The following is a 23,565-nucleotide window of genomic DNA, read 5'->3' as shown; positions in this document are numbered from 1 at the left end:
TGTAGGATAAAAAGTTAGAGATTAAATTGTCAGTTATTTTTATTGGAGTTAGGAAAATGAAAAGGTCAACAAGTTACAATATGACTTATGTAATTTTTGAAGTCATCTTACTGCTCAAATTAGGACCATGGTTTATTGGTCCTGTTAAATCTAGTACTCATACAATAAAACCTTTTTACCTGCTAAATTCTTGTCCAAAACCACCCCTTCCTGCATGCAATATAATTTGATAACGATAGACAAGAAGATATTTGCTTATATCATGCATATTTTGTAACCTTGTTTACTAAGTAATTAAAGAAACAAACCATGCCACCAATTGAAAAATTCTTATCAACATCGCCCCTTCCTGTAAAACACACCTTCTCTAAGAAGCAAACCAAAACTATCGATTGCTAAATTATTGTCAAAACCACTGCATTGTGTCATACTTGATTATTTAAATGTTATTTCAGTGTGTAATGTTTGTATCAATTAGAATATTGAGTGCGTATCAGTACGTCTGTGTAATTATGATCGCTGAGGAAAAAGTGAATGGAAGAAAGAATGAAACAGATAAAAGTAGATTTTTTATAGTGCATATATTACATGTAGATAAATCCAGTAAACACATGTTTATAAAATAATGTTATATTTTATTGATTTATCCATCACAGTTTATGTTATTTGTTTTGAGATATCTTTTAACAGTATCACACCATAAATATTTAAATTAATTTATTCCTTTTAGATGCACACAGCAAAATGTGAAACCCTTTATAGCTCTAAGTTATAACAATTACAGAATCTCTGGGGAGGTGGTCTTTCAGTAGAGGACAGAGAGTAATACATTAAATTGATAAATTTGTTCATTACCAGTTTGCTTTTAAATGACACTTGGATTGTATTGGTTGTGTTAGTTACATGAAATGAATTTTTAAGTAATTTGAAATAAGTATAAGGTTAACAGATCTGTTATCTAGTCACAAGTTTGCATGCTTGGTAACCTGGCTTTGTCAGCACCTTAATGGCCGATGCTATTGCTGTCACCTATTGGCTAGGAGGAGTTAACTATGTAAGCACTGTCTACAGGAAAGGTCTGTACTCACTTATAAGTTGAGCCCCACTGCAAACAATATATATATCCTCATCTGCTATATCATAATGCCCCTGCAGATCAGGGTCTGTTTTATTTGTTCTACTGATTACTCCTTACAAACTGCACAGAACCAGATCTACTAATGCATCATGCAAAAGCAGATGTGGGTCTGTACATTTTGCAGTTGTACTTGTCTAATAAGTGAGTATTTATGGTATATGAAAGTATATAAGGTACTTTCACTCACAAGCTTTAATCTTGGCAATAACTAAATGATTATTTGTATGGTAAAATAGTACTTTGACTCACAAGGCTTAATCTTGAAAATAACATAGTGACTGTTAGTTTGGTAAAATAGTACTTTCACTAACATGGTTTAATCTTGAAGATAACTAAATCACTATTAGTTTGGTAAAATAGCACTCTGACTCAGAAGGCTTAATCATGAAGATAAATAAATGACTATTAGTATGGTAAAATAGTAATTTGACTCAAGGGTTAATCTTCAAGATAACTAAATGACTATTAGTATGGTAAAATAGCACTCTGACTCACAGGGCCTAATCTTGAAAATTACTAAATGACTATTAGTATGGCAAAATAGATTAACATCTAATCTGAATACTTTTCTTTTCAGGTGCAACTGGTGATAGATTAAAAGAAGCAACAAAAATCAACCTATCTTTGTCTGCCCTAGGAAATGTAATCTCAGCATTAGTTGATGGAAAATCTAAACATATACCTTACAGAGATTCTAAGTTGACTCGACTTCTCCAGGACTCTCTGGGAGGCAATACAAAAACGCTTATGGTTGCATGTTTGTCACCAGCAGATAACAATTATGAAGAATCACTTAGCACTCTCCGATATGCAAATCGTGCAAAGAACATACAGAACAAACCCAAGATTAATGAAGATCCAAAAGACGCCCTGTTGCGGCAGTATCAAGAGGAGATCCAGAAGCTGAAGGCAATGTTGATGGGGCAAATCCCAATCCCAGAGGGTGGTTTCTTAGGTAAAATCATGTTTGGAGGTTGGGGTAATGTATTTGGTTTAAATTCTGGAAATATATACAGTAAAGATTGTTTAATAATGTTCTTGGATAAAACTTTTTCTGTGTTAGAATGTTCAAGTTTAATTTCCCAGGCTTGATTCCTAATTACTATATATTTCAACGGCTTTGTTAAAATGTTCCATTGTTACAACATTAAATTGGTTATTGCATTTGATTTGTATGGTGTGTCAGAGAAAATTATCTCAATTGTTATGTGTTTCTTGTCTATGCACTGAAACCATGTAAATAGCGGTGGCTGTTTAAATAACCAAGGCATGATATCACGAGTCATTCATAATCAGTATTTAGAATCCTGAGTTGCTTAGACTGCAATTAAAGCATGACACTAAATGTTTTTATTTTGTACTTTTCTGACCAAATGATTTACAAATATCCTTATATCATCTTTCTGTATCTGTATGTTGGATAATTGAGTGCAGCTGTAAGTGACAAATCTGATATTCTTTATCAGCATTTTCAAGTCATTGAAAAACATCTTGACAAAAATTCACAGTTTAATTAAAGTGGATGACTATAAAGGACTAAAATACCTGTCATCAAGTTATTGAACATTGACAGTTTCACATACAGGTGATTTTTATGATTAACTGACTGTTACGCTTGCATGTATCTTGACTCTTTCAGTGGATGGTAAAACATACTGATTTATCTTTTTTTTCCTCATTGTGACATGTATTTACAAAATATATGTTGTTTGAAAATTTAATTACCATTATAATAGGAATTCCAATATATTTTTCTGACAATAATCATATCAGTGTAAATTGTATTCCACACTTTTGTCTAATATCACAGACATGGATATATACATAAACATTTTGGTGTATTTGGATTTAAAATTTCTGTTAGAATGTTATAAAATCCCAGTCACCCATGAAACATTATAAACAGCCTTTACTGTACGTGCATCATGTAAACTGATAACCCGGATTACCAATTAAGATTCATCTGCATTTATATGGGCAGAATGGGGAAATCTAATATGAGACATTCAATTTGGGTCAGGGATGCAGCTAGTCTACATGTATTTGCGAATGTGAACAAAATATCTAATTTTCTCTGCTACTTGCTTTAACCAGAAGTAACTCAACTCGGACTTTGAGTCTGATTGATATGATACTTTGACTGATTGATGGTACAGCTTGTAATACCTTGCCGTATGATAGCCTGTATTATGCATTACAGTAACTGTAAAATTTGACACATATAATGCAGCCCCTTCTATTCGACACAGTTAATGCAATAAGGAATTGCAGAGTGAAATTCTTGGCATGGTGGAATTATGAAATTTTCATATTTTTCTATATTATAAATTGATCCTCTAGATTTTGAAGGATTTATCTTAGCAGGAGTGTTTTTTTTTTCTAAAAAGTGCTAACTAATTCTAATGCTGAACTATAAAAAAATTCTGAAACTCAGGCTTGATGTTAATCCTCTCATCTTTATTGTGTAGAATGTGGCCAAATGTATTTTCTAAGTTTTCATTCTATAATAAGATGGAGACATGGGAGCTGTTGGTTTGCCTGGCTCAGCACCTGTTAGGGCAAGACAACAACAACATTCCCTTGAGAAAGAGAGAGATGAATTAGAGACCGAAAAAATGAGGTTAAAGCAGGTATGTTTATAATGATGGGATTTTGATTTAAAATATCAATTTCATGTGATTTGCAGTAAATCTATTTTATCCAGTACATGCATTTGCAAAGCAAAGATGCCAACCTATTAGCATGCTTATAAAGACTTTTTGAAGTAGTTCCCTGCAATCTGAGCAGGCAGTAAAAAATACTCAAACTTTGTAGAAAGGAAGTTGAAAAAAAATATTTTTCTCTCAAAAAGGATGTAACACCACAAATACAGTGATATAAATTATGCTGTATTCTTTTCAACACACGACCCTACCTATCCTGCCTCTTGAGAAGAAATTTCAATTTAGCAAGTGTTACAAATCAATGATCTCAAAATAAGTAACACAGCGTGAAAAGCAACAAGCTTTGTAAAATTCCTCGAATACAAAGTAAAATCTTTAAAAAAAGGACTTACAGTATTGAGAAATAAATCCAAATATTCCTAAAATTACCAACACAAATCCTAATAATAAAAGTTCTGAATAAGCTGTAGTGGAAATCCAAATTCAGTCCAACAATGAAGGTGTTGATGTGGCTGTGGTGGCCTGTATTGTGTTATTGTACCAGTTCTTTCATTGAAACACAGTAATACAATCCAAGAAGAAATCCTTATTTGAATTTTCAGTATAAATTCAAGTTTCTATTTCCATGAATGTTATTAGAGCACTTTTGTATTTCCAGAGATGAAATAATTTGAATAATTCCAGTTCAAATACTGTACATAACAGTTAGTTGTTCCTGCTCGGATGTTAAAGCATGACTGAGTAATCTTTTCAGTTACAAGATTATATAGTCCTCTACCTGACCTCAGGTCACAATTAGCATTTTCTGTAAATAAAAAAACTCTTACCTAATGGAAAATAATCTTCTAGAAACTTCCCACTGTTTACAAAATAAAATGTTAGTTATAATTAAAACGTATTAAAATTATAATATTTGACCTGGACTATGTCTGGTAAGCCAGGTAAATTGTAGGGCAATTCCAATAACCTAGACCCAGACCCAAATAAACATGTTTACTTCTATTAATAATGATGTAGATATTAAACCCATGCACACAGAGAATATTTTAGCTATGTATGAGTTGTTTACAGAATAAAAGAGATCAATAAATCAGGTCAAGCAGAAATAAAACTTGATTTTGGACAAGGTTAAATCCAACATACAATGTTACATTACAGTACCATATAAAAAAAGTAACTAACAAACAATGCAAATTAAATATACATAACAGCAGGAAACAAAAATATATTCCTAATAAAACTTCTACATTTCTTTTCTTTTTAAAATAATTTTTCAGACACCAAATTTTGCTTTCAGAAGGATTCTCCATAGCATGTATGTAAGTGTATTGACCATCTTTCACAATGTAAACATCACTTCCTTTAGATTTAATGCACTTTGTCCATCTTGTGATCCATGTCTTTAACACAGTCTGTCATGTGACAGCATTCATGATGGCATCCCGTAGTTCTTCTCTGCTTTCGTAGTAGTTTCCCTGTAATGAATCTTTCAAATTTGGAAAAGCCAAGTCACAAAGAGCTAAATCTAGGTTGTATGATGGGTGATATAAAGTTTTAGCAAATAATTTTGTAAGGTCTGCATGAGTGTGCTTTATCCTCATGAAAAATGAAACCACACTTCAATAGGGCTGGTATGCTTTTTTCAAATAGTTGCAAATAAATGGTTATGACTCAATAGCCTTAAACTAAGTAACAGAAAAGAAACAAAAAACAACAAGTTTTGTAAAATCAACAAATAAATTTATTTATCTAAGTTACAGTGTTAAAAGTTTAGAGGAACTTAACATAGTTGTCAATTAAATCCCCAACAGTCCTGAAAGTTTTATCACAAGTCCAAAAGTATAGAATGTTCTGAATGAATTACAGTATTGAATGTGCTGATGTACCAAGAGTCTTGATGTATTATCATACAGTGATACAATCGAGAATGTTTTTGAATGAATGAACAATAATTCTAAAGTAGTGTTTTAGTCCATAATAGTCAAGGAGTTTTTTTTTTGGTTCTAATGAATAATTTAAATAAATGATTCAATTCAGTTATATTTGAACACAACTAAAAATTTTGATCATAGATTCCCAAAGACATTAAAAATAGGAATCAGTGATTTTTATTTCCTCATTTTTATATAGTAACTGTTACCTGACCCATGATGCAGTAGTTTTTTCTGGAAAACTTCACTAACTTGTAAACAAGGCCAGGCTTCTAGAACATTCTAAATTATTAACTAAGGCTAGACCTGGAACTCGGATATCAGTAAACTACTTATTTTTAACTCACAAACATGACAAAATATCAGGTACACACAAAACTTTATCCTCAGTTATGAACAAAAGTCAAGGACACAATATAAATTAAATATACAGAACATAAATTATATCTTATTAACATGGCAGAGTATTGTCTACTCACAGTGGTATTCTCTGGTACCATATGGTTCAAAATTATTTTTTTATTTGTGTTGAAAAACATAATGCTGATAACCTCCTTTCCAGCATGCTTTTATAGGTGATGGCAAACTTGCATGAGTACTTTTAGTCCATAAACAAGCATCTATGTTCACTTCTATGTTTGTAATGGATTTTCCTAATTGTTGGTGACATTTTAAAATCAGTCTCTGCTCAAAAGTGGTGTCTGCTATTTTGCCACAACATCTATAGATGTGAAAAAGATCACACCACCAAGCCTGTGATAAAATCTTTTGTCTTATATTTTGTGCTAAAGTATTTTGAAAGCCATACAACATACAGCTCAGTATGGTTGCCAGAACATAGCATTTCTTAAAATCTATGCATTATGATGGTCACTCTTTAATGCAAAAACGTCATTTGTTTCAATGTATGTTTTGCAGGAGTATGATGAAAGGCTACATGAGATGCAGAAACAATACGAGGAGGAAAAGGTGGGTAAGGCTAAGCTAGAGCAGGACATGGCCAAATTGCGAGAGTTTTATGATGTGAAGTTACGCACAGTAGAAGGACAGATAGCTCATCTCCCAACAACGGCAGAAGGTGAATATCACAAAATATTGTTTATGTACATTTTTAGGAAAGAAAAATGAAGCTTAATTCCAAAAAGTCGAATTTGTTGCTCAAGAAATGATACTGTCATTAACATCATTTTTTCCAATTCCAGAATTTAATTATCTGGGGTGCTGGGATTTAAAATAGGCCCAGTGCTTGTAAAAAACATTAATTGGGGTAAACAATTTGCCCTGGATATGTTCAGTAGTGATGTTCCAACTGACATCTTGGACTTTTTTAAAGAGTGGTTTATATGCAGATTTTGAATTTGAACTTGAATGATTTTATCTTTATTATTTTCCATTATCGAACCCATGACCTCTTGCATGCAAAGCAGACGCTCTAATCACTAGGCCACCGGAGCAGTGCCTTGTTGGTCCTAAATGAAAAAGAAAATGGTGCAGCTCAGACATTCAGTATGGCTAAAACAGCAGCCATCTTGAAAATCTTGTCATGGTATTCCTTCTGAATGGATGGTCAAATCAATGTGGCATTTCACTTAAAGACTTCTTACGATGTCTAGTTGGTCCTGAATAAAAATCCTGATGATCTGATGGTTTGGCCACCACAGTAGCCATCTTGAAAACATTTTTGTCGCTAATTCTCTAAAACAAATACAAAGATGGGGTTTTCACCAGGATGCTTCTTATAATGTATGATTTTTCTAGAATGAAAACAGTGCCTGATATTATGCACAGTATGGGTGCCGCAGCAGCCATCTTGAAAATTTAATTATTGTTTCTCCTGAACAGAAAGTCATATGAAAATGCTGCTGCTTGGTAATCCAGTATGGCTGCCAGAATTGCCATCTTGAAAATCTCATTATTGCTACTGCTGCTGGTTCTAGATGGATGGTCATTTTAACATTGTGCTTTCACCGAAATACTTCATATGATAACTGGTTGGTCTGAAATAGAAATGGTGCCAGTCTGATACCACTGTTTTCCCTCCAAAAAGGAAAGTTGAATCATCTTGGGGTTTTCACTGGAAGACTTCTTATTTCTTATTGGTCCTAAATGGTGACACTCTGATGTGCAGTATGACTATCATGGTGGCCATCTTGAAAATATTGCTATTGTAACTCCTCTAAAATGGAAAGTCATTTTGAAATGAGGTTTCCATTGGAAGACTTCTTATGGTGTCTTGTTTGCCCTAGATGAAAATGATGCAGGCTGACCCTCAGATTGGCTTCAAAGGTATTCATCTTGAAAATATTGTTATTTCTACTCATTCCAAATGGATGGCCTTATAAACATGGGGTTTTCATCATTATACTTCCTATGATGCCTGGTAGGACCTGTATGAAAATTTGCCATTCATACATCCAATATGAGTACCACAAGGGGCATCCAGAAAATCATGTTTTCAGTCCTGCCTTCTGAATGGATGACCATATTGACATGGCATTTTCATCAAAAAACTTCTAATGATGTCTATTTGTTCCTAAATGATGTTATCTGACATCCAGTGTGGCCACCACAGCAACTAATTTGAAACTCTTGTCATTGCTGATGAATAATTGATACTTTCAGGAAGAAATGGTCTAATCTTGAATTCCTGGAAATTCTTTTGGGCCAGTAGAGCTTCAGTTCCTTTGAGAAGCTCTTATTTGTGGTACAGGTGTAAATGATTAAATGTTTAAAAGGGATGGATAACCTAATTACAGAAGATGGGCTGTGATAAAAAGAAACAAGATTGGAAAAGTTATATGATTTTCTTTTCAATTATAATTTAACTTTTTTCAGATACTTTACAGAACTATTTCACACATTTATTTATAAGATAGTGCTTTACTGCATCGTAATTTAGACAGAATTTCTTCCAACTTCCATTGTTTTAATTTTTCAGTATTTTTCTCCAATATGGCTATTGTAATTAAATCAGGAATTGTTTTGTGGCTGTTGTAGGACAAATTTAATTTTGTTGTACACAGTGGGAATCACATTTCTACGAAAATGCATCAGATTAATTATTTCCGGTTCAGCCTAAATATAACCCTAGTTTATATAATTTACAGTTTCTCCCATAACATAATTAATTTGACAAATATAAATTGCTTCGTGACAAATAGTGATGTTAGTTAATGAAATGCTCTTTACAATAACAGGGAAAAATTCCTTTCAAAGTTGAACATAATTATTTTATAATTTTACAATGTTACAAAGTCTTATGAGTTTTCAGTTTTTAAGATCAAATCAAGTTTTTGATAAATATTTACCAAGAATTTTTTTATGTCTTTTGATAAAAACTTTAGTTTTAAATTTTTTTTTACTTCAATTTATATTTTGAATTCCACATTTTCATTATATAATTAAACTTTTATTTTTCATATTGAAATCCATTATTCACTTGAACCAAACTAAGCTTTTAATTGGTTGTTTTGTTAATATAGTATGATCATAATTATCTTTCTATGGTCAATGATACCATATACTTTGTATTTTTCATTATTTATTCATTGACACATATATGTGTAACTGACTAGTATGCTATAACCAAATCATTTGAACCCCAGAGAACATTTGTGTACCAGTCTTTTAGTGTTATTGGACACATGAGAGCTAGACACAAATGATAAAATGTAGGTATGCATGAAGGGATTTTTAAAAAATTGCATGAAACATGAAAACTGTTATAATATTGGATTGGTTTGGTAGACTTTGTCTAAGTTTAAAATTGAATTAGTCATAAATACATGTACTTAGACATAACACTTTTGATTTAGAAGTCATCATAGCTCTTTTATATTAGCACTGTACTCATAATTCAAGTGATGTAGGTTCAAAACCCACACGGGCTAGTCTTGATTAGCTACCTCTGTATTGTCTGTAGGAAATGCACTTAGCTCCAATTTCCATGGCATGATAATGTTTTGAAAGCATCATTAAAAATCAGCAAATTAGTAAACCGTCAATTTATTTTATATACTCACTCATCTATGTATCTCCTATAACTCTTTATGTACATAGTGTTGATAGCAACATGTATATTCAATTGTTGTCTTTGTGTATGTATGGTTTATACATGTATAATTTATGTACAATATATATCTCTTTATGTACATGGTGTTGATAGCAACATGTATATTCAATTATTGTCTTTGTGTATGTGTATGATTTATTCATGTATAATTTATGTAAAATATACATCTCTTTATGTACATGGTGTTGATAGCAACATGTACATTCAATTGTTGTCTTTGTATATGTGTATGATTTATACATGTTTAATTTATGTAAAATATACATCTCTTTATGCTTGATCCAATCATAGGCATAAAAAAGGGGTGGGGGAATCAACAACTTTATTATACATCAAGGATGTTAGCTTTGCTTTGTGAATCTAATATGACAAAATGTAAATAAGTCTCATAGTATATTATGATACTTAATGTTTTAGCTCATTTGCTTGTTTCATATATGATTATATAGGAAAGAGGTTAAATTCAGCTTCAAAAAGACAAAAGTATGAAAGACTAGATTGTGCTTTAAAGTTTTATTTTCGAGAAGACAGTGTTTATTACATGTGTTTAAGAGTAGTCTAGAGTCATAAATAGGCTTTATTTTTAACAGCTTTAATGAAATCATTCAGCATTTTAGTAATGTAATTGGAATATGTATGGTGTATCTTAATGCCTGATTCTCCTGAAATAAAAACTTCATGTGAAACTTTAAAGGAAAAGCAACAGTTGTTCCTGTTGTCATGAATATTAGAGAAACTCAGCACCAGTGAGATACAAAATGTGATATTATATTGATAAGTTTAATGTTAATCCATCAGTTTTAGGGGAAATAGAGACGGGCGAGGAAACACAGAGTGAGTTCTTCTGATGATATTGGTTGATGGAGGCGTGTCCTGACCTGCATGTGCCATTTTTTGAACCAAGGAACTTTGAGAAAGTTGTCTTCCTTGCATCTTTTATTCTTTACTGGTCTTTTGAAGATCAGCTAATAGATATAAATGCTGCATAAATTAATCTAACTTGACAAAGGAAAAGTTTACAATAACTCTAATAATTTTGTGACTTAACAATTTAGTGTAATATAATCATTTGTACATGAAGATTGTTTTTGTTCCCTTCCATGACAATGGTGGAGACATATAGCATTGCCATAGTTAAGCCATTTGTTTCAAAACATGTGTTGGAGCTTCGTGTTCCATCAACACTTTCTAGTTCTGATTTAATTGCAAAGTGAATTGCAAAATTATTTTGTTTATAAATAAACTTTTAGAACAAACCTTTTATAATGCACCAGTAAGTGTGCATGAAGTTTTAAATTATATATAGTCTTAAAATTTAAAGTTGACTGGTTAGATTTCACATGTGAAGAAAAAGAAGTTATATACAAATACATTTATAAAAGAAAAGATAATAATACAATGAAACCCCTCAAAACCAAACCCTTGGTACACCAGAATCCCCCAAAATGGAAGGTGGGGGACAAAGTTTCCTTCTTCAACATTATCTTTTGTTACATTTAACCAAAACACATCTCCAAAAACCAAACCAAACTTTGATCCCAAATTTCAATTTTGCATGAAGAAAACTGAAACTCACTTCAAACTAGGAAACTATTTTAGCAGCTAACTTCCTGACATACACTGAACTAGATTATTTACAGGTAGAAAATGCTGTACTTGGTTAAACAGTGAGAAAATGTCCCAAGGGTACATGAGGTTAAAACAATTCTTGACATCCAAATCAAGACAGGTTGCTTCTGACAGTAGACCAATCTGAAGTCTTGACACCATAAAAAGAGCCTGCTACTGTAAATAAGAACCAGCTTTTAAGGTTAATTATTGATAAATAAATGCTTTCGGATCAGCCATTTTAGAAAGATTATGTTTATCTGCTTATTATTCACTTTTGATTGATTCTGTTTGTTGATATTAATTTTAAGTAGAATGTTCTTTTTTTTAAAATGAAATACCATGGCTTTATTAACCAGGCATGCAGCCTCACATTTGATGCTGTGCCAACATAGAACAAAAACACAGTATTCTAGGACAGAGTCACTCAATTGATTTTCAATGGAAAAAAATAATTAAATAGATGCCTTTAAGTAGTCTTGACTGTCATTTGCCTTTCCTCGCATGTCAAGAACAACCAGCATGCATTGTATACAGTAGTATTGACTGTCATTATGTTTGTCATTACTCATGTCATCATGTCAAAAAGAGCCAGGATGCATCGTATACAGTATTGACTGGCATTTGTCTTCACTCATTTGTAAAGAGTTCAAAAACAACCAGCACGCATCATATAATTGAACTATCCTTACAGTCTGGTCAAAGCATATGTATCTGTGCCTAAAGCTGCACTGAAGAAATATGAAGAATTGAAACATGGTTTATCATTCATAATTCTGAAAGACTTGTGGTAAAGTTATAGAAATATTTTGTTTAATAAATGATTCTTAAGATGAGGGCTGTTTATGGAACAACTGTATGTATTCAGTGACCAGGTGTGATTTTTTAGAAAGAACATACATTTTCAGCAGATTTTTCATTAAATAGTTTTTAAAAAAAACAGCTTTCCTAATTTGTACACTCTTACATAAACATACATAGATGTCCTCACATAATATTCTTTTTCTCTCTCTTGATACAGAAGTTATTTTTAAAAAAAATAATTTTATCTATCTGTGAAACTCTCTGTAAACTGAAAACCTCTTCAACCTGAAAATGAAATTTTGTCCCAAGGGGTTTGACTGGTTTCATTGTATTTTAGTCACAGTTGTTTTCAAATAAGGAATTAAAATACTGCATTTCGGAAATAATTTTTGAAGATATTACTTGTCAACGTCAGACATCCCAACTTGTTGTCATCAGCAACTATTCAGAGTAAATGTTAATGATCACTAGATGGCTACTACATTGACGTCACACTGGTTAGGTCTAGATTATTGCCACCTGCAAGGAAGCACAATTTTGGCAAAGTTTCTTATACCTGTGTAATGAATATGATGAAGTCACTTTTACATTTTTGTTGGTATTTACCATAACTTTTTGAAAGATCTGCTCTCAGAGAGAAATTACGTCCTTTGTTGTTGTTGTTTTCCATGCCATCATGTTTCATAAGATTAGAATATCAGAGGCATTTGATTATTTTAACCGTCTCTTTTACAAACAAAAAAATGGGGGGGGGGGTATTTTCCTGACTCACCTTAGGAACCTAAAAGTTTATTAAAATAAGGCAAACTATTTTGAGGTTCCTGGTTGAGTGGTATTAAAGAACAAGAGATTTACATGTATTACTCAGATAAATCATAGAATAACAGATGGAAAACTTTAGCCTTGTTTTTGTCAGTACAACACGATCGCATAGTTATTACAAAAAGAAAGAGAAGTTAGAAGCAAAATTCAAGGCTGATTTAGTTGTTTTTTTTTTTTTTTGAAAGTGTTTGGCCTGCATGAAAAACATTTTAGCCAACAAGAATGTAATTGTGTCTCCATATGACCCTCCCCCATTTATTACACAAGTTAAGCAATCTATTGTGTGTGATTTAAGTTTACATGGCTGGTTTCTGAGCTCCAGTATCATTACAATGCATACAAAGGAAACAATTAATTGGAAACATCACATATTAAAACAGGTACCATGAAATGCCTGCTTGATAAACTTTTTTTATTATTTCTTCCAAGCAAATTTACCAACACAAAGGGCTTGATTTAAACCACATTGGTTCAGATATGGTATTTTTATACAATAATTAAAAGTTATTTTGCATAGTTTTGTTTGCCATGGAAGGAACCACGCATCCCATTTCTATTCCATATTCTCCATCAAACATTTGTATCTCTCAACTAGAAGTCAAAGAATTTTTGTTTTAGATGAAATTTGTTTTTAATCTGTATTTATTATGGCTGAATTTCAGGCTATCAGGACAGGTTAAAACAAAAAATATATGCATACAAATTTGATCACCATAGGTTATGGACAGAAATACCTAAAATAAAAACATTTTATGCTCATAACCTTTTTTGTCCTGAGATTTTTTAAAAAAAATAAATTAATTTTGATATAAAATTTATACATATCCTGAGCTGCTTCTTTTACTTTGAAACAGCTTGTTCATGGCTTAAGATCTTTTTAAGTGTATATCGCTTTGTACCATCTACTGCTTTTCTATCCATTGTTTAACATGGTGCTAAGTGTCTAAATTGGGATGATCATTTCTGCTGACTCAGCAATTTTTCAGTTTATGCAACAACCTCTGTAACCTTTCACTGCTTCATTTTTGTATTGCACATGAAATGCATCATTAGCACGCAATGTACACATTGAATGTGACTGATTATGTATTGCACAGATTGTTTTCATATTATATCACTGCTGTGCTATATATTGTGACCACCTTGCTATCACAACTCTAATAAGAAGTTGACCATCTGAAGTCAGATGAGGCTCAACAGTGGTTTATTGACATCATTAAGACACAATATATGACTGTATGGGACTGGTTCTATTTCAGAAAAATTAATAAATTTCAATTAAATCTTGTCAAGTCAGCAGAGATATATACTTCAAGTTTATCGCTGATATTTTTTTAGCTCATCTGACCATAAAGGCAAGTGGCTTATTGTATTGTTCTTTGTCTGTTATGCATTGTCCATCATCTGTTGGTTATCCACTGTGCATTGTCCATTCACAGTTTTACAACTGATCTTATTTGACAAAAAGCATACAAACATAAAGATCTTGCAGGTTTTTTCACCTTATGTTAATCTGTCCTCAAATATGTTTACTGTTGCTAAAAATAGACAAACCTTTAAATGACTTCTAAAAAACCACTGGAAAGAATTTGACTATATTTGACATGGAGAATTCCGGCATAAATGGGTTTCAAATCTGTACAAATAATGCCAATGTGCCATCAAATTTTGCCATCATTACTAAAAGCCAGAACTGTTTGACTTCTCAGAAACACTCATCAGAATTTGACCAAGTTTGTCAAAAAAGACCTAACAGAATTAGAAACATCCAGGCATGAAGGCCTTTCATGATTGTACTAATGATGGTAATATACCATTAAACGTGGCCACTGTTATTAAAATCAATGTTTTGAAAATGGCTTCTCAAATTCCACTTACCAGAATAGAACCGAATGTGACAAACACTGTCTAGGCATGAATGGCTTTTAAGTTTATGATAAGATTTCAATATGCCATCAGATATAGCTGCTACTCCCAAAATTGAAAAACTTGAAATAACTTGTGATAAGAAGTTACAATACAGAATTTGACCAAATTTGACAGGAAGCTTCCATGTTTGATAGCCTTTGATTTTTAAAGAAGTGATGCTGGTCCACCATTAAATACAGTTTCTGTTACTAAAGGTAGAACAACATTAACAAAACTGTGTCTAAAAAGAAAACAGAATTTGACCAGCTTTGAGATAAATCATCCTGGCATGTCATTATTTGGCAAATGATATAAATGTGCTATGAAGAATGGATGAAGGTAAAACAAAAAAACTTTAAACATTTGTTTTCATAACATATGCAATCAATGGCACTTGAAGACATTTGTACAGAAAGCATCCAACTTATCCAGATTTTTTGGCCAACTGCTCTTGGATTTGGCTGTTAGGCAGATCTCTGCAGGTGAGTGCTTTCATAACCACTTGGGCCTCTTGTTATTTATTGTCAAACCTACTATCATGGCAGAAGCTCAGCATAGTGATCACATTGGCATTAATGTGCCTCTCTGTCTGTACATTCATCCATATATCCATCAACACCTTAGATTAACCACTGTAGTTTTTTATATATATCATTTAAATAAAAAGAAGGGCTCAAAAAATGCATTTCACTCTTTCCAGATAAAGATGATGAACATCTGTGAGATTTATTTAAATCACTTTGACATACTGTAATTTTTCTAAATCACTTTGACATACTGTAATGTTTCTAAATTACTTTGACATACTGCAATGTTTCTAAATTACTTTGACATACTGCAATTTTTCTAAATCACTTTGACATACTGTAATGTTTCTAAATCAAAATCACTTTGACATACTGTAATTTTTCTAAATCACTTTGACATACTGTAATTTTTTAAAATCATTTTGACATACTGTAATTTCTCTAAATCACTTTGACATACTGTAATTTTTCTAAATCAGTTTAACATACCTGTAATTTTTCTAAATCACTTTGACATACTATAATTTTTTAAAATCATTTTGACATACTGTAATTTCTCTAAATCACTTTGACATACTGTAATGTTTCTAAATTACTTTGACATACAGTAATGTTTCTAAATTACTTTTGACATACTGTAATGTTTCTAAATTACTTTGACATACTGTAATTTTTCTGAATCACTTTGACATACTGTAATGTTTCTAAATTACTTTGACATACTGTAATTTTTCTAAATCACTTTGACATACTGTAATGTTTCTAAATTACTTTGACATACTGTAATTTTCTAAATACTTTGACATACTGTAATTTTCTAAATTACTTTGACATACTGGAATTTTCTAAATCACTTTGACATACTGTAATCTTTCCAAATCACTTTGACATAATGTAATGTTTCTAAATTACTTTGACATACTGTAATTTTCTAAATCACTTTGACATACTGTAATCTTTCCAAATCACTTTGACATAATGTAATGTTTCTAAATTACTTTGACATACTGTAATTTTCTAAATCACTTTGACATACTGTAATTTTTCTAAATCACTTTGACATTGGTTCATATTATGTGCATTCCCAAAAAGGATCAATTTTTAAAAAGGGGTATGTACTTTAAAGGTGAATGTACTATAAAGGGGGATGTACTATAAAGGGGGATGTACTATAAAGGTGAATGTACTATAAAGGGGGATGTACTATAAAGGGGGATGTACTATAAAGGTGGATGTACTATAAAGGTGAATGTACTATAAAGGGGTATGTACTTTAAAGGTGAATGTACTATAAAGGGGTATGTACTTTAAAGGTGAATGTACTATAAAGGGGTATGTACTTTCAAGGTGAATGTACTATAAAGGGGTATGTACTTTAAAGGTGAATGTACTATAAAGGGGTATGTACTTTAAAGGTGAATGTACTATAAAGGGGTATGTACTTTAAAGGTGAATTTACTATAAAGGGGGATGTACTATAAAGCACATTTTAGACATATGTAATAGTTTGGGTTTTTTTTCAATGTGCATACAGATATATTTGGAACTTTTTTTGGGTTGCATATTTTTACAAGAAATATTCTTTTATTACTGGCTTAAAAATAGGCATTAAAGTTGGTCACAATTAGAAAAATAAATTTTTGGCCAAATTTGGAACATATAAAGCTTTCATTCATAGGTTGTTCAGTGGAGAACCACAATGTAATTCAATTTTAAATATCTTATGTCTATATCTTCAACATATTAAAAGAATTTTTTGGTTTTCCACTGAAGTTGGCTTGATAATTTTTCATGAGGAAAACAAAAATGTTATAAACCCACCAGCTCTTTTAATATGTTGAAGATTCAGATACCGTACATATCATATTGAAACATGGACTTAGTTCCTGATTGTAAACTGCCGCACTGTATTAATATGACTTTGAAAAATTTAAAACTATGTTAAAAATCCAAATCACACACACGTCTTCATTATCTCAGACATGTTAAAAATCCAAATCACACACACATCTTCATAATCTCAGACATGTTAAAAATCCAAATCACACACACGTCTTCATTATCTCAGACATGTTAAAAGCTCATTTTGGTTCTCATTTGAAGCACTGACCAAAACTGGAAAATAAAAAGATATTTTTGTACCCAACAATTTATATATTGTGGAGTTAGTAATTGACAAAAGTATTAACGTTATGGGGTTTAAAAATACATTATATCATCACATGACTGCTGTGTTTCTTTGTTGATAAAGAAATATAGTATTTTTCCAGTATTCACTCCTGTAATAATACTTCATAACTGTCACAGATGGTCTCATCCAGGAATAAAGTGTAATGTCTGAGTCCTCCAAATACACTTCAGTTTTGTTTTACCATGTTGCAATTTTATTAGTTTTCAGGGATTTGGATCCCTTACGCTTATGCCACAGTGTCCATTATGTATTACCAGATATAGACTGTGCTACTAAAAATAGTAACAAGGTCAAACTTTATGATCTTAACAAAAATTCTTAACAAAATATATATCCACTGGCATTATATGTCAGTTTTAGATGTCTTTGCTATTTCACCACATTATACTTCAGAAAATCATTGTGTTTTTCTCATGAGATATATAACATTTTACATATGTGCTCATTTCAAATGCTGTTGATTATTTTGGACAATTTATCTCGATTAATTTTAATTGGTAAATTTTGGGAACTCCGCTGGAGTACATTTTAATAAAGTTATGGATTTGTAGTCTACATATAGTTCTGCTAAAAGTATTGCAAATTAACATTTTGAAGATTTTCTCCATAAATGACATTTGATGGTAAAATATCAAAGTCAGCTCAAATACTTCCTTGACTATATACATTTTCTGTAAAAGGGCTTCGATCAAATTGTAAAGTTTGTTCTTATAACAACCTAGGCTACAGTTTTAATGTCATAAAATGAAAAGATTTTGAGTTTGGTTATTATTTTTACAACCCATTTTTGAAGATTTTCTGATTAATTTAGAAGCTGCTGTGAATTTTTAAGGCAGTATATGAAGGAGTAATTCATTGTTTTGACTTCTATATCTTGTCATTGTCAGGATTAGGCAAAAAGTTATGTTTATTAATACTCTTGTCTGACAAAAGGTTAATGATTTTTCTAAGAGGAGTGATGATTCATTTGATAGGATGGTTTAGGTGATGTACGCATTTGTTTTGTAAGGCATGGTTTGTTGCAGTTACCTACTCTTCCATGTGTCAAGAGTTTTAATGGATGGTATTCTGTGATTAAAGTATGTCAGAGTAGTAGTTCATGGTACGTCATATATGCAGGGGGAGAAAAAAAGTTCAAGATTAGTGTTAGAACAGCCAGATGTTAATGCTCGGCAACCAGATTTGTCAGTCTTGTTGTCCAGTCGGCAACAATGATGTTTGAAATTTTTCTCAATATGGTATTGAGTTAATTACAGTGCTTGATGGCTGAAAATTAATTAATGAACCAACTTTAAGTTCAAGTTGACAGGGAAACCACTGTGTTAAAAGTAGAGTTTGTATTAAAAACAAAAATCAAACATTATTTAGAGTTGTGCAAAAAATCAGTACAATCACTTATAAGTTAAGTCAAACTGCAAACATTTAAGATCCTAATCTGTCATAGCATAATGCACCTGCAGATCAGGGTCTGAGTTGTGTTTTTTTCTACTGATTACTACTAATAAACTGCACAGACCCAGATCTGCCCAACATAATGTGCCAGCAAATCTGGGTCTATGCAGTTTGCAGTTGGACTCAACTTAAAATTGAGAATATACAGTAACATAATTTCCTTTTGCATAATTAGGGGCAGAGGAGGAGGAGGGGGAAGATGAAGAAGATCAGGGTGAAGCAGGGGAGACAAAAGACAAAGAAAAAAGAAAAAAGAAACAAAAGGCTAAAGATACTGCAAAGTTGGTTGCAGCTGGAGCAGCTGGTGCCATTGCAGGTGGTGCTGTGTTGAAGACGGTGATAGACAGTACTGGAAAGACAGTAGTCAAAACAGAATATATCACTAAGACAGATTATGTAGAGGTGGACAGACATGGTCGACAAGTGCCAGATGATCGACCACAGTCAGTGCTAGGTGGAGATGAACTGCCAGCTGGTCCAGGTAAGGGTTTTATTGTGGTATCAATGGTAGAAGATTCCATATTGTGAGATAGTGTTGAAAGATAAGCCAATCCCAGACCTAACAGCATGACAAACAAGGCTGAAGGTTATATAATGTAATTCACTACCCCTCATACCAGACTGGACTGAAGGTCATGGAATGTAATTTATCACACGTCATGATAAACAGAGCTGAAGGTCATGAAATGCAATTCACTACCCCTGGTACCAGACTGGACTGAAGGTTATGGAATCTGATTTATCACACCTCATGACAAATAGAGATAAAGGTCATGAAATGCAATTCACAACCCCTCATACCAGACTGGACTGAAGGTCATGGAATGTAATTTATCACACCTCATGACAAACAGAGCTGAAGGTCATGGAATGAAATTAACTACCCCTCACTCTGGGCTGATTTTTCATTTCTTTGTTGTGCTACACATTTGTATTTAAATACAAATCATAAAGAATTTGAGATGCATTGATTGGTCTGTTTTCTTTCTTTATGAATGAAGATATAAATCTCAAGGAATTGAATTTCCATAATTTCAGTGGTGTTATCTAACTCACAGGTTTTTTCTTGTTTTAAATTCCCTTTTTTTCTCAAAAGTATTTTTATATCTGGACCTTGTTCTGAAGTATTATATCTAGATGTGCCTTAATTCTGAGAAACATTGACTCATCCCAAGTTTAACTGTATCAGAGTTAGTTACGGAATGCTAACTTTATTGCAGACAATAATTGAACTTGTTTAGTGCAGTGGTTGTACACTGTACTCGTCAAGAACAACAGTCTCTCAGGATCTAGTAACAGTGACTAATTAATGAACTCAGATGACTGCCTGCTAATTTGACATGTCAGTTTGTGGACATAAGGTGCCCATAATTATCCCATGCATTTGTTTGGTCATTATGTTTTCCTGTTTGTTTTTACACTCTATAGCCACGAAGTACATGACAAAGAGGCATATTGTAAGCTTCTCTCCTGGACTTGACCTAAACTCTGTCATTCATTGAATGCAGCAGGGTTTTGTAAAGCATACATCTCATCAGTCCTTCATAGCATGTACTTTTTAACTCAAGTTTGGTGATGTGTCAAAACATATCAGACCTTTAGAACCAAATGTATGTGGTGGGGTTCAATTTTGATTTTTAATGTAGCTTTAACAATTTTTCAGTCATATTGCTTCAGTGTCTGCAGTGTGGCAGTTTATAGTGATGTCTAGCACTGGGGTATCATGCCACAAATATGTAGCATGATGTCCCACCCAGTCACATTATCCTGACACCAGGCTGACCAGTCCTAATAGCTGCTTGTACCATTTTTAAAAGTCTTTGGTATGACTTGGCTGGAGTTCGAACCCACGACCTCCCGCATCCAAGGTGGAAGCTCTAACCACTTAGGCCATTGAAGTGGTGCCCAATATATGTAGCCTAGACCCTAATTAAAAAAGATTAAAGATACAACTCTCTCTCTCATTCTAACACAGTCCATGAGAGCCTTTAGAGTAAACTGACTTACAGTGAGGCCTACTCATAATGAAGTACATGATTCAGTATTCCCTGATTATAACGCTGTCCATGGGAACTAGAGTGTACTGCCTTATGGTGAGACCACCTTATAATGCAGTACATTATACAGTGCTCTCTTTCATTGCAAATCTGTCAGAGTGTGTCACCTTATAGTGAGACCACCTTATAATGCAGTACATTTTATAACTTGAATACCTCTTAATGAAATGGGATTCAAATAATACAATCTAGAGCATAAGGTAGTAATGGAAAGATAATGCAGTTTTGAAATGGGCGGAGAATATTTATTTGAAAGCTGGGAGCAGCACAAGTTAGTGAGAGAAAAAATGTAAAAACAATTGATCAGCTGTTGATAGAATTTCTTTTTAAGATAGTGAAATATCGATCCTGCTTGCATAATGTGAGCGGTCTGTCACATTTTCTTGATCTACATCTGCCATCTTAATTGAATTAACTATACAGAAGTGAGTTGCACCGAGATGCCCTCTGATGTTTTCAAGGGGAGATACTAACCATGAAAACCCCCTATACATGGTGGCCATTATAACGGGTAAAATTCAAGAGGATGTTTTTCTGAAAGAAAAAACTGATTTTCTTAAATCAGAGTTGAGAGGAAGCTAGTGAAGGATCAAATGACACTATTAAAGTGAAGGATTGAGGGACACTATTAAAGTGAAGGATGGAAGGCACTATTAAAGTGAAGGATTCAAGGACACTATTAAAGTGAATTCTTCAAGGACACTATTAAAGTGAATTCTTCAAGGACACTATTAAAGTGAAGAATTGAAGAACACTGTTAAAGTAAAGGATGGAAGGACGCTATTAAAGTAAAGGATGGAAGGACGCTATTAAAGAGAGGGATTGAAGCACACTATTAAAGTGAAGGATTCAAGGACACTATTAAAGTGAAGGATTCAAGGACACTATTAAAGTGAAGGATTCAAGGACATTATTAGCTTGAAGGATTGAAGGACACTATTAAAGTGAAGGATTGATGGACACTATTAAAGTGAAGGATTGAAGGACACTTATAATTAAAGTGAAAGATTGAAGGACACTATTAAAGTGAAGGATTCAAGGACACTATTAAAGTGAAGGATGGATAACACTTATAATTAAAGTGAAGGATTGAAGGACACTGTTTAAGTGAAGGATTCAAGGACATTATTAAAGTGGAGGATTCAAGGACACTTATAATTAAAGTGAAGGATTCAAGGACACTATTAAAGTGAAGGATTCAAGGACATTTATACTTAAAGTGAAAGATTGAAGGATACTATTAAAATGAAGGATTCAAGGACATTATTAAAGTGAAGGATTCAAGGACACTTATAATTAAAGTGAAGGATTGAAGGACACTATTAAAGTGAAGGATTGAAGGACACTGTTAAAGTGATGGATCAAAGGACACTATTAAAGTGAAGGATCAATTGACACTATTAAAGTGAAAGATCGAAGGACACTGTTAAAGTGAAGGATTGAAGGACACTATTAAAGTGAAGGATTGAAGGACACTTATAATTAAAGTGAAGGATTGAAGGACACTATTAAAGTGAAGGATTGAAGGACACTTATAATTAAAGTGAAGGATTTAAGGACACCATTAAAATGAAGGATTCAAGTACACTATTAAAGTGAAGGATTCAAGGACACTATTAAAGTGATGGATTCAAGGACACTATTGAAGTGAAGGATTCAAGGACACTATTGAAGTGATGGATTCAAGGACACTATTGAAGTGAAGGATTCAAGGACACTATTAAAGTGAAGGATTGAAGGACACTTATAACTGAAGTGAAGGATTGAAGGACACTATTAAAGTGAAGGATTGAAGGACACTTATAATTAAAGTGAAGGATTTAAGGACACTATTAAAGTGAAGGATTCAAGGACACTATTAAAGTGAAGGATTCAAGGACACTATTGAAGTGATGGATTCAAGGACACTATTGAAGTGAAGGATTGAAGGACACTATTAAAGTGAAGGATTCAAAGACACTATTGAAGTGATGGATCGAAGGACAATATTAAAGTGAAGGATTGAAGTACACTATTAAAGTGAAGGGTGGAAGGACACCATTGAAGTGAAGGATCAAAGGACACTATTGAAGTGAAGGATTGAAGGACACTATTAAAGTGAAGCAACAGCAAATCCAAAACCAAAAATAACACTGTCTGCTACAGTTAATAACCAATTATGTCAATGTTTTCTTTATATTAACTTTGAATACTTGTGTATGTCCTTTAAATGGTTTTATATTAAATTTCACAAAAATCTAACTTGAAAGGACACATTTTAAACATCTGCAGTGCATCATGCAAGGCATACAGAAGTTTTGTTATGGTGTGCCTTTGCCTTGTGTTCCAGTTATAAGGCATGTCCACTAAGACATCATGGTGCTTGATATTATCACTCAGTCTGTGCATCAAA

General features: G+C 32.6%; 1 protein-coding gene across 3 annotated transcripts in view; it reads left to right on the top strand.

Annotated features, from left to right (window-relative positions):
- Positions 1-23,565, top strand: part of LOC149785054 (osmotic avoidance abnormal protein 3-like) — a 97,028-nt gene that overhangs the window by 35,281 nt on the left and 38,182 nt on the right. For 2 of the 3 annotated variants that reach the window (XM_089978772.1, XM_089978770.1), the window contains 5 exons: positions 1,716-2,093; positions 3,650-3,768; positions 6,651-6,810; positions 10,603-10,638; positions 19,292-19,597. In XM_089978772.1, the coding sequence (XP_089834898.1) occupies positions 1,716-2,093; positions 3,650-3,768; positions 6,651-6,810; positions 10,603-10,638; positions 19,292-19,597 (999 nt within the window). The remainder of the gene's footprint in view (positions 1-1,715; positions 2,094-3,649; positions 3,769-6,650; positions 6,811-10,602; positions 10,639-19,291; positions 19,598-23,565) is intronic. The other variant, XM_089978771.1, reaches the window with a different exon arrangement.

This window comes from Sinohyriopsis cumingii, chromosome 13 (genome assembly GCF_028554795.1).
Source record: "Sinohyriopsis cumingii isolate HCF-2022 chromosome 13, ASM2855479v2, whole genome shotgun sequence".
In the NCBI taxonomy this organism is placed as follows: Eukaryota; Metazoa; Mollusca; class Bivalvia; order Unionida; family Unionidae; genus Sinohyriopsis; species Sinohyriopsis cumingii.
Note: the sequence above shows the minus strand (reverse complement) of the source record. Positions and strands in the feature narration are given on the sequence as shown.